General features: G+C 38.5%; 1 protein-coding gene across 1 annotated transcript; it reads right to left on the bottom strand.

Moving 5' to 3' along the window:
* Positions 1-9,904: 9,904 nt before the first annotated feature.
* On the bottom strand, positions 9,905-13,053 carry LOC114695295 (putative gustatory receptor clone PTE01). Its single transcript, XM_028872584.1, has 2 exons — positions 13,041-13,053; positions 9,905-10,830 (listed from the first exon to the last, which is right to left on the bottom strand). Exons 1-2 carry the CDS (start codon positions 13,051-13,053, stop codon positions 9,905-9,907), a joined length of 939 nt encoding a protein of 312 aa, XP_028728417.1.
* Between the last annotated feature and the right edge of the window lie 2,338 nt (positions 13,054-15,391).

Raw genomic sequence — 15,391 nt, 5'->3', positions numbered from 1 at the left:
GAAAAATGGTGATGGCGAACTATCACACACTCAGACTTACAGAAAAACACATGAAAGGAATATTATAGAAGACAAATTTCCTGACACACTGCTCTTCCTGATCATCACAATCTGCTTTCCATCGTTGATTTCTTGAGATCTCTCCAAAATCAGCTCACCTTCTAATAGATCAAATGCAAATGCCCATTCTCTTCTCTTTCTGTAAAATGTTCTTTCTTCCCTGCCTTCACTGATGAGAAATTATACACTATTTCTTCTCAGCTAAAACATTTCTTTGTAATTTTCCAAGAGCTGAAGACTGACTCAGGGCCTATTGCTTGCTGAGCACAAACTCTACCACCGACCTAAATCCCCAAACCCCAATTAAAATATTTTTGTTTCTGATAATCCTTTCTCACCCACTTCCACACAGTAACTTGCTATTAAGTGGTGTTTTTCTCACTTGAGTCGGTTTTACCGAAACAAAACTGATTTTTATCATGAAAATTCTGAACATTTACTTTTTTTTTAATCAAGAGATTTTTCTATTCATTTTACATACCAACCACAGATTCCCCTGTCCTTCCTCTTCCTGCCCCCCAGCTTCCCCACATCCCATTTTTACTATGTTAATCCTACCTATCCATGAGCATGGGAGATATTTACATTTTTCTGATATCTTCTTCAATTTCTTTCTTCAGGGACTTAAAGTTCTTGTTATACAGGTCTTTTGCTTGCTTAGTAAGAGTTACCCCAAGGTATTTTATATTATTTGTGGCTATTGTAAAGGGTGATATTTCTCTGATTTCTTTCTCAGCCTGTTTGTCATTTGTATATAGGAGGGCTACTGATTTTTTTTTAGTTAATCTTGTATACTGCCACATTACTGAAGGTGTTTATCAGCTATAAGAGTTCCTTGGTCAAATTTTTGAGGTCACTTATGTATACTATCATGTCATCTGCAAATAGTGAAAGTTTGACTTCTTCCTTTCCAATTTGTATCCCCTTGATCTCCTTTTGTTGTCTTATTGCTATAGCTAGAACTTCAAGCACTATACTGAATAAATATGGGGAGAGTGGACAGCCTTGTCTTGTTCCTGATTTTAGTGGAATCGTTTTGAGTTTCTCTCCATTTACTATGATGTTAGCTGTTGGCTTGCTATAAATTGCCTTTATTATATTTAGCTATGTTCCCTGTATTCCTGATCTCTCCAAGACCTTTATCATGAAGGGGTGTTGGATTTTGTCAAAGGCTTTTAAGCGTCTAATGAAATGATCATGTGGGTTTTTTTTTCTTTCAGTTTGTTTATATGGTGTATTACATTGACAGACTTTTGTATGTTGAACCATCCTTGCATCTCTGGTATAAAACCTACTTGATCATGGTGGATAATGTTTTGATGTGTTTTTGGAGTTGGTTTGCCCATTTTTTTTAGTATTTTTGCATCAATGTTCATGAGGGATATTAGTCTGTAATTCTATTTCTTTGTTGTATCTTTGTGAGGCTTAGGAATCAGAGTAACTGTAGTCTCATAAAAAGAGTTTGGCAATGTTCCTTCTGTTTCTATTGTGTGGGACAATTTGAAGAGTATTGGTATTAGCTCCTCTTTGAAAATCTGGTAGAATTCTGAGCTGAAACCATCTGGTCCTGGGCTTTTTTTGGTTAGGAGACTTTTAATGACTGTTTCTATTTCCTTGGGGGTTATTGGTCTATTTAAATTGTTTACCTGTTCTTGATATAACTTTAGTATGTGGTATCTATCCAGAAAATTGTCCATTTCTTTTAGATTTTCCAATTTTATGGAGTACAGGTTTTAGAAATATGACCTGATGATTCTCTGAATTTCCTCATTGTCAGTTGTTATATCTTCCTTTTCATTTCTGATCTCGTTAATTTGGATGCTCTCTCTCTCTGCCTTTTGGTTAGTCTGGGTAAGGGCTTGTCTATCCTGTTGATTTTTTCAAAGAACCAACTCTTTGTTTCATTGATTCTTTGTATTATTCTCCTTGTTTCTATTTTATTGATTTCAGCTCTCAATTTGATTATTTCCTGGCATCTATTCCTCCTGGGTGACTTTGTTTCTTCTTGTTCTAGAGCTTTCAGGTGTGCTGTTAAGTTTCTAGTATGAGATTTCTCCAACTTCTTTATGTGGACATTTAGTACTATGAATTTTCCTCTTAGCACTGCTTTCATAGCATCCCCTAAGTTTGTCAGCCCTGAAAACATATGTACGAGTAAGATTATACTGACTGGATTTAGGAATATACATGTAGGTACATATACCTATGTGTATAAAACAACAAATAATAAAAAAAAGAAGTCATGAATTTGGAAGAGAGAAAGGAAGATATGTAAAAGGGTTTACATTGAAGAAAGGGAGAGGAGAAATAATGTTATCATAATAATATATCAAAAAGCTAAAACAACAACATAAAATTAAAGAAAATTGAACTTATGATCACAAATGAAGAAATTTATAAAAGTTACTTGTTGCAAGGACAGGAAATTTCTGCTACATAAAATAAAAGTTTGAAAAATTATGAGCATTTAACACTGAAAAAAACTAATTCCTGAACAAATGGAAAAGATGACGGAAGTGAATCCAGACAGATGAAAAACATCTTTACAAGTGTGAAGTGACGAATTCCTGGGGTCCACCTAGATGTTTTCTGAACTTTTGCTTCCTTACAAAGGAGAGAAACTGCGGCCACTGGAGCCCCAGAGACTGGGCAGCAGCTTCCTGCCCCACCCCCTCTCCACATCAACCATCTGCTGCTGTATCAGTGACCATCGGAGCCATCGCCCACCCTGTACCAATTGGGAGCAGTGACCACCAGAGCCATACACCCCCTCCTGGACCAATTGAGAAGAAGAGCAACTACAGGAGCCACAGGTCCCACCTGCACCAACTGGAGAAAGGAAGAAATGGGGAGATGACAGTGTAAGAACACATTAAACAATATAAAGAGCAATATGATACCACCAGAACCTGGTGATCCTACAGCAGCAATACCTGAACATCCCAAAGCAGAGATCCAGAAGAAAATGACTTTAAGAAAACTTAATGAAGATGATAGAGGCCTTAAGAAAGAAAATGAAAATTTCCCTTAAAGAAATAGAGGAAGACACAACCTGTCCCTGGGAACCCCCACCCATTTCTGCCCCAGTTGCTGGACAGCAGGGAAGACTCCTACAGGCAGGCTCCCCCACTAAAACCCCCCATCAGACCCTGCAATCTACAAGACCCATGTCCTACCCCAAACCTACCCATCCCCTGTGACCCCAGTGGCCTCCTGAGACACAGAATCCACCAGCTCTCATTGGAACAAGAGCTCTCATTGGACCAGAAGGCTTCCTGAGACACAGAATCAACATATGAAGTCTGTTAATGTAATCTACCATATAAATAAACTGAAATGAAAAAAAAAACGATCATCTCCTTAGATGCTGAAAAGGCCTTTAACAAAATCTAATATTCCTTCATGATAAAGGTCTTGGAGAGATCAGGGATACAAGAAACATACTTAAGCGTACTAAAGGCAGTATACAGCAAGCTGACACCCAACATCAAAGTAAATGGAAAGAAAATCAAAAGTGATTCCACTAAAATCAGGAACAAATCAAGGCTGCCTTGTTCTCCTGGTGTCCTCCATCACCTCTCTCTCTGCCACGCCTTCTGCCTCCTCTTCTGAGGGGTTACCTGAGATCTGGGGAGAGGGGTTTAAGGGAGATATCTTGTTTAGAACTGTGTATCATGTATCCTAATGACTCTCTCTCTCTCTCTCTCTCTCTCTCTCTCTCTCTCTCTCTCTCTCTCTCTCTCTCGTGTGTGTGTGTGTGTGTGTGTGTGTGTGTGTGTGTGTGTGTGTTTAACATCTGACTGTGGAACTCTGTGTTCTCATCTGCTGCAGAAGGAAGCTTCTCTGATGATAACTGAATAAGGTACCTATCTATGAGAGTAACAGAATATCATTAGAAGTCATTTCATTGTTACCTTTGTTTAGACCAGTGGTATCTGGGTTTACCCTAGCTCTCCTGGCTATCTATGCTCTGGTTCTTGGTCACCCAAATAGTGTCAGTTATGGGTTCCATCTCTTGAAATGGGCCTGAAAAATCAGACATTTGTTATTTACTCACACAAGGTTTGTGCCATAGCATATTTTGTAGGCAGGACAGATTGTAGATCAAAGGTTTTTAGATTGCGTTGGTGTTTGCATTTCTCTTTTGGTAGTGTGTAGAGTACCAGCATGTCATGGAACTAGAACATGGGGGTGTGGGTTTTATGTAGGCATCAGCTGTGTCATCTCCATGTTCAATGAGTTGTGTAGGTGTTGTCTGCAGCAATGGGGCCTTGCTGTCAGTTTGTGGAGAGCAACCTATTGTCTTGGCAACATCCTGGTTATTTGGGGATTTCCATGGGATTCCATTGGCCAACAACTCAAATGGATGAAACCCAGTCCCAGCATGGAAAGCTTCATTTGATAACTAAAGATGGTCAGTAGGGATTCCATTGGAAATTTCATTACAATTGCCTTCATATATTATAGTAAGTTTCCACTGCACTGGTTTTCCACACCACCACTAAAACATCCTTAAATTCTAGCTGTCTCTCCCCTTATTCTCTCCCTCAATCCCATCTCTCCTCCCTCTTCCCACCTGATCCTCCTATTCTCTTCCATCCTACCCTTCCTCCTGCTCCAATCCACCCACAAAATCTATTCTACTTTTCCTTCCCAGGAAATCCATGTGTCCCTCTAATGCCTCCCACTGAGCCTAATCTCTCTGGATCTATGGATAGTAGCTTGATTATCACCTATTTAATGGCTAATATCCATATATAAACAAATATATACTATATTTATATTTCTATGTCTGGGTTACCTCACTCACAAAGATTTTTTTCTAGTTCCATCCATTTGTCTATAAATTTCATGATGACATTTTTAGGAACTGTGTAATACTCTATTGTGTAAATGTACCAAATTTTCTTCAACCATTCTTCTATCAAGGGACATTTAGGTTGCTTCCAATTTCTGGCTATTATGAATAGAGCAGCAATGAACATGAATGAACAAGAGTTCCTGTGGTAAGATGGAGCGTTCTTTGGGTATATGCCCAAGAATGGTACAGCCAGTTCTTAAAGTAGATCAGCTCTCATCTCCCTGAAGAACTGACACATTGATTTCTGTAGTGGCTACACAAGTCTGCACTCCTACCAGCAATGGATGGCTGTTCCCCTTTGCTCCACATCCTTGCCAGCATGAGTATCACTTGTATTATTGACCTTAGACATTCTGACAGATACAAGGCAGGATCATAATGTAGTTTTGATTTGCATTTCCCTGATGGCTAATGATGTTGAACATTTCTTTTATGTGTTTCTCAGCCATTTGAATTCCCTCTATTGATAATCCTCTTTAGAACTGTACCCAATTTAAAAATTGGGTTATTTGGTGTTTTGATATTAAGTTTATGTATTCTTTATATGCTTTTTATATTAGCCCACTATTGGATGTGGACTTGTAAATTTTTTCCTTTTCTGTAGGCTGCCACTTTGTCTAAGACATTCTTTACTGTGCAAAAGTTTTTTAGTATCATGAGGTCCCATTTATTAATTGTTGATATTGGTGCCTGCATTAATGGTATTGTGTTCAGAAAGCATTCTCCTGTGCCAATGAGATCAAGGCTATTCCCCACTTTCTCTTCTATCAGATTCATTGTACCAGGTTTTATGTTGAAGTCTTTGATCAACTTGGACTTGAGTTTTGTGCAGGGTGATAAGTATGGAACTATTTACATTCTTCTATATGCAGTCATCCAGTTAGACCAGTACCATTTGCTGAAGATGCTTTCTTTTTTCCAGTGTGTATTTCTGGCTTATCAAAAATCATGTGTCCATAGGTATATGGGTTTATGTCTGGGTCTTCAATTTGATTCCATTGATCAGCCTGTCCGATTTTTATGCCAATACCATGCTGTTTTATTACTAAAGCACTGTAATACAGTTTGAAATCAGGCATGGTAATACCTCCATCAGTTCTTTTATTATTCAGAATTATTTTAGATATCCTGGGTTATAGCAGGCTTTTTCTTTTGGGCCACCAACCAGCTCCCAAATCATGACACAGAGACTTATTATTAGTGATGAACACTCAGCCTTAGCTGAGGCTCTTTTCTTGCTGGCTCTTATAACTTCACCTGTTTCTCTTCGTTTTGACTCAGGACTTTTTACCTTTCTTTCTTTGTTTGTTTCTTTCTTCTGTATATCTTACTTTCCTGCTGTCTCCAAGGCTGGTGGCTGCCTGGCTTCTGGCCCCAGGTGTGTCCCTCTCATTCTCCCTTTTTCTTTCCTCCTTCTTCTCTTTCGAGCCTAGATTTCTCCTCCTACTTATTCTCCTCCTACTTATTCTGTCTTCCCACCAACCCTGCCTATTCCTCTCCTGCCTAGCTATTGGCCTTTCAGTTTTTTATTAGACTAATCAGGTGCCTTAGGCAGGAAAGAGAAAACAAATGCAGTACATCTTTACATAATTCAACAAATGCAGTACAAACAAATGTAACACATCTTTATGTCACTAAGACAGCAAAAACAAATGTGACACACTTTAACATAGTTGAAGCAATATTCCACAGCATAAACAAATGTAACACATCTTTGCCTAGTCAAAATAATATTCCACAACACTTGATTTTTTTGTGTTTCCATAACAAGTTGATAATTGTCCATTCAAGGTCTATGAAGAATTGGGTTAGAATTTTGATGGAGATTGCATTAAATCTGTAGATTGCTTTTGATAAGATGACCATTTTCACTATATTAATCCTACTGATCCATAAACATTAGAGATCTTGTCATCTTCTGATATCTTTTTCACTTTCTTCAAAGACTTGAGGTTTTTATCATACAAGTCTTTCACTTCTTTGTACATATGTACCCCAAAGATCACATTGTTTGAAGCTTTTGTGAAATGAATTACTTACCTTACTTCTTTCTCAGTCTGTTTGTAATTTGTATATAGGAGGGCTACTGATTTTTGTGAGTTAATTTTGTAGCCAGCTACTCTGCTGAAGGTGTTTATCAGCTGTAGGAGTTTCCCAGTGGAATTTTGGGGTCACTTATGCATACTATCATTATCATCCACAAATAATAATTCATTGACTTCTTTTTTTCTAATTTGATACCAAATTTTTACTTTCTCTATATTTTATAATTTTCTCTATATATTTTATACTAATCACAAACAGATCATTCACCATTTAACCCTTGCTCAATGTATTTGTATCAGCTGGAAATCAGCTTAGATAACAACATTAAGTTTCAACCATTATAACTAACTGCTATATATCACAGGTAAAATGAGGGAAACAGACAGAATGCAAAATTGTCACTATGTCATCCAATCCATAACATTTTTCTATATTTCTAACTGCCAGAATTTTTTCCAGGCTATGTAGATGGTTCAATGAATAAAATTTTTACAATGTAAATATGAGGATTGGAGTCCAAATGCTCAACATTTATGTAAAAAGCTGAGGAGATGTTGAGACCACCTATAACACCAACACTCAATGATCTAGAGAGTGAGCTGCCTACCTAGATTAGCTGATGAATAAGCTTTATGTTCAGTTGAGAGACTCTGCATCAGAAAATACAGTATAAAGCAATGGAGAAAGAAACACAATGTCAACTTGTGCATGCATATACATGTAAAATATGTACATGCCAACACAAATGAATAAACACATACCCATGTACAACACAAACTCACAGACAAAAATAAAACATATTTTTCCTGGGCTGTGGATCACACCTAGATTCTGATAAATGCTAACTACAGACTCCTCTACTAAACCACTAAACCCTAAAAAAGGGGTTTAAGAAACCCCAAGGTCTTGAATATTGAAACAGAGGAAGAAAATGTTTAACTCTCCTTTGTGTCTTAACAGGAATAAAATTAAATCCTTATTTCAGGCCTCCTCTCAAGACTAAGTGAAGAAGATTAAAAGAAGAGTAGAGATGTAGACAGATGCAATCATATCCCAGATTGGGATCAAGGAGATATCTATGCTGAGTTATCGTGTGTCTATCTGTGAACTTGGTCTACGGTCTATAGCTGATGCACCCACTGATGCCTGAAGTACATACCAGACTCCTACTTGAGAAGAGTACAGTGATCAAGCTAAATCTTCCTGAAGTATCAGGTAACTGAAGTGGCTGGTTTGTTAAAAACATCTGTGGGGTAGGGGGAACCAGTAAAAATTGCAACTAAGTGTGACAACCTAAGTTCAATCCATGTAACCCACATGACTAGAGGAGAATACTGACCCCTTCAAGTTGTTCTGTGACTTCCACATATACCCTGTGGCATGTGTGTTACTCACATACACACAACAAATAAACAAACAATCTGCCAGAATCCTCTTGGCAAGGTGTTCTGTATTCTGACATCTCTTTGTTGTTGTTATTGATGTTGTTGTGGTTTTAGTTTGGGATTGGTTTGTTTTGGTTTGGTTTTTGAGATGGAGACTGACCATATAGCCTTGGCTGGCCTAGCACTCACAGAGATTCACTGGCCTCTGCTCTAAGTATTAGGATGAAAAGTTTGCACAACCACAACTGCCTGTATTATGAAATTGTTTCATCCATTCCTACTGAAACACCTAGAGTAGGTTATAATAAAAATGATGTATAAAATAACAAAAAATGGCATATTATAGCTTTGAGAAGACTGTACACGCAAAATGAACACAGAACATGTGGCTCAGAGTATAGGAAGCCTTTTATCTAGAATGCTTTCAGATTTGGGATTTATCTCATTTTCAGAGTGTTTGCCCAGGTTCAGTCTCCAGAGCTAAAACCAAAATGATCAATCTTTTATGATGTTGCAATTACAAACATTCCTTTTATACCTTTAACATTGCTTCCATGGTCCTTTGAAGTTCCTAGGAAATACTTTAAAGGGACACATTTTTCTGCTAGCATGTGGAGAGCATCTGTAGTAAGTAGAACTAGTGTGAGAGGATTGAATGAAATTTCCAGGATTCCCACCTTAACGGAGAATATAATTATGCTCTTCCTAGTTGAAATTTTGCAAGTCAATATCCTGCCAACTAGCTATACAAATGATCATATTTGTCCCATTGCTAATAAAACATGTTTTCCTGGAAGTCCCTCCTCTATGCACCATCCTTTCAACACCCATGAGTTGAACTGCTTCTGTGCTGAATCATGACCAAGTTCTTTACTTACCAGGAGCTCAGGCTCCATCCTCAGGAGTGATAGTGATGCAGTGTCTCAAAATGCTCCAATTCAGACAACCATGGTGCCCTGTGGGTTGGAACTAGTAAACTGAAAGCTGGAAGGAAAGGCTTATTGTTCACAACTATATGACCTTGTAATTACTCAGTTTAATCCAAGTTTTCTCAATTTCTAGTGAATTCCTGGTAATAATGGCAAAAGAAGAAAAACAGAAAATGAATGTTTATGAAAAGTTAGGGCTCCTCTCACCTCATGAGTAACTCATGTATAGTATTCATTTCTTCCATGCTTTTTCTGATGCCTCAGTGGTCTCTATTGTCATTGTTTGTAATGGCAAAACTTTAGTCAGATAGAAAAATAAGCATTTTAAGTATTGCTATGTGTCTACTTCATTGGTAATAGTTGCATTCACATTGTTATGTAACATTACCATCTCCAGTACATTTTTGTCTTCACTAATTGAAAAATTTGTATACATTTTTAAACTCTCCTTCCTCCCTCTCCACAACTTTGCTAACTACTATTCTATTATGAAATGAAAGAAGGGATTAAAGTCATCAAAACCTAAAATGAATGTAACTCAGAATTAGGATGCATGAGTCTAGAAGTTTTGCTCTGCTGCATTTACCAACCCACATTCCAAACGGGTGCCACAGGCCCTGAAATTACAGTGTTCTGCTGTGGAGTCTTTTCACTGCTCTTTTAATGTCCTTGTTCCTCAGGCTGTAGATGAAAGGATTCAGCATAGGTGTGACCACAGTGTACATCAGTGAGGCCACCGCAATATTTCTTGGAGAATGTGATACAGCTGAACCAAGGTATACGCCAATGGCTGTTCCATAAAATAAACAAATGACTGACAGGTGAGAACCACAAGTGGAGAAGGCTTTATACCTCCCTCCTGATGATGGTATTCTCAGAATGGAGAAAACAATTTTATAGTAAGAAAAGAAAATTCCAGAGATAGGAAGCAAACCAGATATGGCACCAACAAAATACATGACTATGTTATTAATCAATGTGTCAAAGCAGGCAAGATTAAGGAGTTGTGCAGGGTCGCAGAAGAAATTGGAAATTGCTACATCTTTGAAGTATATGATTTGTAAGGCAATGAGGTTGTGTGCCTGAGAATCCACAAGACTGACAAAAAGAGACAGGAAAACTAAAAAGCCACAGAGGCGAGGACTCATGATAAGTGAGTAATGCAGAGGGTGACAGACAGCCACAAACCTATCATAGGCCATCACGGTCAGAAGCATACCATCCATACATCCAAAAAGGATCAAAAATGACATCTGTGTAAGGCAGCCCACATAGACGATTTCTTTGCTGTTAGTTTGGATGTTCACAATCATCTTTGGGACTGTGGTGGAGATAAAACAGATGTCAGCTAAGGACAGGTTGCAGAGGAAGAAATACATGGGGGTGTGGAGGCGGGAGTCACAGCTGACAGCCAGGATGATGAGCAGGTTCCCAAGCACTGTGACCAGGTACATGGACAGGAACAGTCCAAAGATGGTGGGCTGCAGTTCTGGATCATCAGAGAATCTCATGAGATGGAATTCTGAGACATGTGTTAGGTTTTGTAGTTCTATATTGTTTGGACAGCTTTTAAAAATTAAAAGATGGTTAGAAAAAAATTATAGAAGTTTATCATCACTCAACACTGTGTCTGTAGTTAGGATTAAAACAACTCCTTTGTAAAATGATCAAGTGACTATACATCTTTGGCAATGTTTCTGATTTTCTACAGTCTCACTATTCTTTAACTTACTTTTGTTGACAATTTAATACATGCATACAGTATATTATGATTATATTCTCCCATTACCCTTATCAATCCATCTCTGGCCCATGATGATATCCTTCTTATATCAACTAGTCCCCTTCTACTTTCATTCCTTTTGTGTAGGCCTTGTGCAGGTGGTCACAGTTGCTACACATTCATGCATGCAATGACCATGCCATGTCCAGAAAATAACATTTCATAGCACTCCTCCCCTTCCTCCAGTTTTATATTCTTTCCACTGCTCTTATGTGATACTCCCTAGTCATGGAGAGTGTGACATAGATGTCCTGCTTGGGACTGAGCACTCAACAGTCTTTTCAGCACTTGAACCAGTTGTGACTCTGAATTAACTGTCACCAACTGAAAAAAGAAGTCTCTCTGACCAAAGCTGCAAGTCATCAGAGCAGAATATTTTCATGCTGTTATCCTGCCCTCCATTCCAACAGCCATCTCTTGATGACAAAGAAGCAGTGTTCCTGACAGTCCCTCTACCCTCCCATCTCCATTAGCACTTACTGGACTAGAATGTGTCTCTGCAGGGGCATTACCAACTGCTCCTTTCCACATAATATTCACCAAAGCCACAGGCTATATGCTTGAACAAGACAGGCTCAAGTTAATGAAGGTGTCCAAAGGAGGTAAGAGACATTAATTGAAGCTTGCAAAGCACAAGTCTGAAGGTACTGAGTAATTACTTCGATTGTGTGACCTTGGGGGCTCAATGCACACAGCTCCTAATTAGTCTATTGGTCCACATTATCCCTTGCTTTGGGGACTTGTTGCTATTAACAGTAAAGGGAAAAGAGAAAATGTGCTTGGAAATTTCAGGAAAGGCTTGCCCACAGACCTTCCTAGCTTTTGTTAATAGAATATTTGTGTAAAACTAAGATTACAGTTTTTTAGTTTACTTTTCAAGACAGGGTTACATTGTGTAGCCCTGGCTGTCCTGGAACTCTCTATGTATAATGGGCTGGCCTCAAACTCATAGAGATCTGCCTGCCTCTGCCTCCCAAATAATGGTATTAAAGGTGTGCACCACTATGCCCCACAAGACTACTGTTTTTAATTCAGCTTGGGGGTTTGGGCATCTGCCGATACATTCTATTGCTTAGGAAATCCGAGCAGAAGCAGATCATCCATATTAATAACCACGTACTATTTCCATTTCTCACTTTTTGTCTCTAAAGAGAAGTCTTGTTTCCATTACCTTTCCCTTTATTCATGCTAGTATTTTTTCCAACATATTTCCATTGATTATTTGGGAGTTTCATATCTTGGACCCCAATAACACTCACTTCCCAGTCTGACCCTTCACCCCTGTGACCACCCCCTCCAAAAAAAGAAGAAAGTCCAATTTGTGTTGCCCATGTACTCACTGGAGCATGGTCAAACTCCCAGTGGCCAGACAGTTAAAGAAAACTGCTTCCTTCCCCGAGTGCACTCTTGCCAGAAGCCATCAATTGTGAAGAGCTACACTGCAACATCCTTATCACAATTTTTAAGAGTTCTCTTTGGTGGCTTTCTGTCTAGACTGTTACTTTGGGGTAGGGAGCAGTTGCCACAGAAGCCTTCTATGTCCCTCTTTCCCAACTATGAGTCTGCAGTCATCGATACCACTGCAAAAGTAGCCTCCTTGCCATTTACAATCAGTGGAAGCATGGATCATGGACTTCCACAGACCCTAATATGGCAGTTGGTGGCAGCATGGACCACAGACCATGGCCACAGTAGAACCATGGATTAAGACCTTCATGTTAGTATTTTATGTATGAGGGAAATATGCGTTTTTACTAACTGGATTGAGTCTTCAGTTCTAGCATTTCCTCTCAATGGAATTATATAGGGCAAAACTTTTGATGTTTGTATATTTATTTTATAACATAAAAAGGCAACAGGAAGCAAGCTGTTTTCCCTTTTTTAGATAAATCACAATAATTAAATATATGACATACTATGTTTTTATATAGGTTATATTATATAATGTTCGAATTGAGATGAGTATGTCCATTTGCTTAATTTGATCATCAAAATTCATTCTTCTGGCTTTTAAATAAACACACACATTATATACACACACATTTGAATCAACATTTCTAACATCTCTCTCTCCCTCCTGCCTACTTTTCAAGGCCTTTTTAATCATAACTTCTGTGAGATCAACTTCTTGCCTCCTATGCATGAATTATATCACAGTATAAATGTCTTCTGTTTTGGTTTCTTGTACTTACAGTTTCATACATGCTCTCTCAAACAACAAAATGGTGGTAAGCATCCCATCCTCTGTATGCCCCGTATTTCCCATTTCCCATTGTATGTCCTTTCCCACTCATCAACAGGATCATGGGGTGTTTCCATTTCCTAACTCTTCTAAATAGTTTTACAATCAAAATGAAAATGTAAGGCCATCCAGGAGACTCAGTAGATAAAGGAACCTGATGCCAAGTCTGAAAACTTGAATTTGAGCCCTCGAATTAATAGGGTAGAAGGAGAGAACTGCCTTGTAAAAACTATCTGCTGACCTACACACACGCAGTGTGGAACAAGTGGGCACAAAACACATATTCCTACATGTGCACATATGTGGTATTGTATTCCCCCAAATATTGTGCATGCTAATAAACTTATCTGGGATCAGAGACAGAGCAGCCACAATATTAAACATAAAGGATAGGCAGTGGTGGCACACGCCTTTAATCCTAGCATTCCAGAGGCAGAAATCCATGTGTTCAAGGATACAGACAGGCATGGTGACTCATCACACCTTTAATCCCAAAAAGCAAGCCTTTAATGCAGGGAGTGATGGTAGAAAGCAGGAAGGTATGTAAGGCATGAGGAGCAGAAACTAGAAGCATTTGTCTGGTTAAGCATTTGGCTGGTTAAGCATTCAGGCCTTTGAGCAGCAATTCAGCTGAGACCCATTCCGGATGAGGACTCAGAAGCCGCCAGTCTGAGGACACAAGACCAGCTGAGGATCCGGTGGGGTGAGGTAGCTGTGGCTTGTTCTGGCACTCTGATCTTTGTGTTCACCCCAATAACTGACCTCAGGTTTGATTTTATTAATAAGAACTTTTCAGCCTCATGCTATACACATATATGCACAAAATAAATAAAATGCCATTAAATTTTAAAAATAATAATGCAGATATCTCTTCCACAAACACATTTCATTTTCTTTGAATATATGTCTAGTTATAGAACTGTGGAATCATTTAATAGTTTTGTTTTCAGGAACTCTAGGACTAAAACATTATTTTCCATTTTTCTGGTTAGTTTTGTTCTACTTCCAGAAATGGTTTCCCATTACTTCTTCAACCATCTTGTAATTGGAAGCAAATCACTAGGTTCTATTCACACTAAATGAGAGGAGTGAACAAGGCCATGAGAACCGTGAGGTAGGTGTCTTCAGGGGATCTACACTGCTGTCCACTTAATCTTCTATCAGGGATCCAAACACACTAATATCCAGGTCTCAAAATGTGCCTTTCCATTGCATGCAACAGGAAAATGGATATAATTTTCACTATGCTGGTTATTTCTACAGACACCCAACCAGCTTCTCAGAGCATTGCTTCTGGCTTACAGTTGTGGAAGTGCCCTGGTTTCTCTTCTACTAGAAGAGTTTGCACTGACACTATGATAAACCACGGTCACCCCATAATCAAATTTCATCAGTGTCTCCTGTGATTCTGATCTCTCCTCATGAGTTGGAATCACCTTCCTCTAGAATATATTTTATTTAGGTCTCTTTTCATTCTGAGCACTTCATCACTTTCAAAAATTGTGTTTGGTGGGCCAGGGGGAAGGTGGGGGGAGGAGGGAGAGGGAGAACAAGGGAATCCATGGCTGATATATGTAAAATTAAATTTCATAAATACATTTTTTTAAAAAATTGTGTTTGCTGCTTGCTGGGTTATTTCTCATGGATAAGTTATAATGTGTGTAAATAGTGATATGTTGCAATATTCAACATCAATATTACAGATAGGTATAGTCTGTCTTGAATAACATAAAATTTAGGTTGCTTTTCTTGATACAAAGATAGTTGATACATACAAATAGATATGATAGAAGGCATTCTTGGTAGCTATACATGGAGCAAAAATTTGAGGGCTAGAGAGATGTCTCAACAGTTAAGAACACTTGCTGTTCTTCCAATGGAACTGACTTCAATTCCCAGCACCCACATGGTGGCTCATAACTATCTATAGCTCCAGTTCCAGGGGACCTGGTGCCTCCTGGCCTCTATGGTCACTGTACACATGTGATGCACAGACAAACATGGAGGCAAACACACATACACATAAATATACAAACACATATGTGCATACAATAACAACTAATGAAAAAAGAGGCCATGAATTTC

Source organism: Peromyscus leucopus, chromosome 7, assembly GCF_004664715.2.
Source record: "Peromyscus leucopus breed LL Stock chromosome 7, UCI_PerLeu_2.1, whole genome shotgun sequence".
In the NCBI taxonomy this organism is placed as follows: domain Eukaryota; kingdom Metazoa; phylum Chordata; class Mammalia; order Rodentia; family Cricetidae; genus Peromyscus; species Peromyscus leucopus.
The sequence above is the reverse complement of the archived record's forward strand: the minus strand, read 5'-3'. Positions and strand labels throughout refer to the sequence as shown.